The 2,096-nt window shown below is 35.7% G+C and overlaps 1 protein-coding gene across 1 annotated transcript in view; it reads right to left on the reverse strand.

Moving 5' to 3' along the window:
- Positions 1 to 1,002: 1,002 nt before the first annotated feature.
- Positions 1,003 to 2,096, reverse strand: part of LOC140236134 (glutamine amidotransferase-like class 1 domain-containing protein 1) — a 17,398-nt gene continuing 16,304 nt past the window's right edge. The window contains exons 6-7 of the mRNA XM_072316106.1: positions 1,976 to 2,069; positions 1,003 to 1,127 (exon numbers count right to left, since the gene is read on the reverse strand). Of these exons, the coding sequence (XP_072172207.1) occupies positions 1,012 to 1,127; positions 1,976 to 2,069 (210 nt within the window). The 3' untranslated portion in view covers positions 1,003 to 1,011. The remainder of the gene's footprint in view (positions 1,128 to 1,975; positions 2,070 to 2,096) is intronic.

Raw genomic sequence — 2,096 nt, forward strand, 5'->3', positions numbered from 1 at the left:
TTGTTGTTGTGTGTCAGCTGCACTGGCGGATTGATGTCAAGTCATTTTCCTTGCCTATTTTCACCAAAACATACAAAACAAATAAACCAACAAGATGAAATAACTTCAATTAACACGAACTGGAAAAAAACAGGGTTTTTTTTTCAGTCATAAAACTTGTGGCATTTTTGGTACGAGTAACTCCTGCTCGAAAGCAAAATATACATGTAGATCAGCAAATATTTAGAGCAAACAGTAGACCTACCCACATTAGCTCCATTAGCAAACAGAAACTGTTACATGCACACATCCTATAGTTGTCCATGAGACATATGATATAGAAAGGAAATATCAACGGAAATTTATCAATGTGAAAAGAATCACTTCCTGATGGTTTGATAATATACACAGAAGCCATTTCCTGATTCTTATTCATTAATTTCAAGTTTCTAAATAATTATGATGCATACAGATTTAAAGGACAGACCATGCCCAACATACTCTGCCTAACATATTTTTTTTTTCTCTAGTTGAAACACTGACATACTATTAGATAGTGTAGCTAATAGTAATAAAACCTTCCACCTCAAATACATCATAGCACATTGAGACATGTGAAAACATGAATATTGCACACAGCTGATTTTTTTTTTACCATGTCTTCTCTTTCTTTGTGTATCATATGATCAAAACATGAGCTCAATATCCTTGACATGAAGATGCATTTTGTGCAAAGTGGGTGTGGCCTGTTGAGCCCACATCGGAGAAGAGGTTGTATCAAGACTGGGGACAATGGCGCTCTAAAAAACGAAACAAGGAATAAAATGTGGGTACGGTGGTGGTGACTTGTTTGTTGTCAGCGATGTGTGACATGTTGTTGTGCCACCAAGATTTGCCTCTCTTCTGTAATATCTTGAAGAACCTGCTGAGGACACAAGATTTCTCCAAGTGTGCTCCACTTTGACAGAGAGATGTAGTCCTACCAGATTACAGAAAAATGCTCCATAAATCATGCCTATCATTGTCAGTAGCTCACCTTGAGTTTGTAACAAGGATGAGGTTCTGTACCGCCATTATCGTGGATGCCTCGTTCTGTCCAGTGATCAGAAACCGGTCAACGACTACGTGGATGGCTCCTGGATCACTTGCTACAAGCAGAAAGACAAAGTTCAAAGTTCAAATTTATTTTCAATTCTATCAAATAAACAGAGAAAATATATACAATGCATCAGCAGATCATATTTGTAATAATTGCAAAAAACGTAAATGAACAAAAATACATGTGAAAATGGGTAACAAATGAAGAAAATATAATTGTATTTTTTAAATATATAAATATATACAGTATAAAGAATATTGATATATAATATATCTTAGGACAAACATTGGATAGGCTGAGAAACAGTAAGATGAGCATATTTCCAAGTCATTTGGCTTCAAAAAGAAATTAAAAAGAAAAGGACATTTAAAGTTCAGAATATCAACACAGATGCTGACACGTGGAAAGTGTGTTAAAAAGTATGACAAGATTAAGTGGCATATTGTCTAGCCCACATGGGAGGATAAATCAATCATAAATCTGTACCATAAATTTCTTTGTAATTAGGAAGGGTTCTCATTAATGTCATTCCTTATTTCTGGATGAGCACCATGTTTGCAAAGTGTGGTGAGGAGCTGCAATATTGTGTGGGGGCGCTGTAACATAGAAGAGAAGATTTCCGTCTCTCGATCAGAGGACCCGAGTTTGAATCCCGTCCAGTGCTTATGTCCTTGGACAAGATGTTTTTACCTAGGGTAATAATAATAGCAGGGTCCTCTAGTAGAGCAGTGGCAAAGCTGAAGAGGCTACCCTGGGTAAATAAGACATTATTATTATCATCATTATTATTATCATCATTATCACTATCATTATTATTATTATTATTATCATAAATATTCTTTGAAATGATGAGTAATAACATTCATATATATTTTTTCTTACAGTCCCTACACATACCTGTATATCTGCCTGCATTATCTTTGATGAAATCCTCAAGGATGATGGGAAGGGTGGCAAAGGTCGATGACCTTGCCAGTTCAAACACAGATGGCTGTTGAATAGACATTTGAAATCAGAG

The sequence above is a fragment of the Diadema setosum genome, chromosome 12 (genome assembly GCF_964275005.1).
Source record: "Diadema setosum chromosome 12, eeDiaSeto1, whole genome shotgun sequence".
Classification (NCBI taxonomy): Eukaryota; Metazoa; Echinodermata; class Echinoidea; order Diadematoida; family Diadematidae; genus Diadema; species Diadema setosum.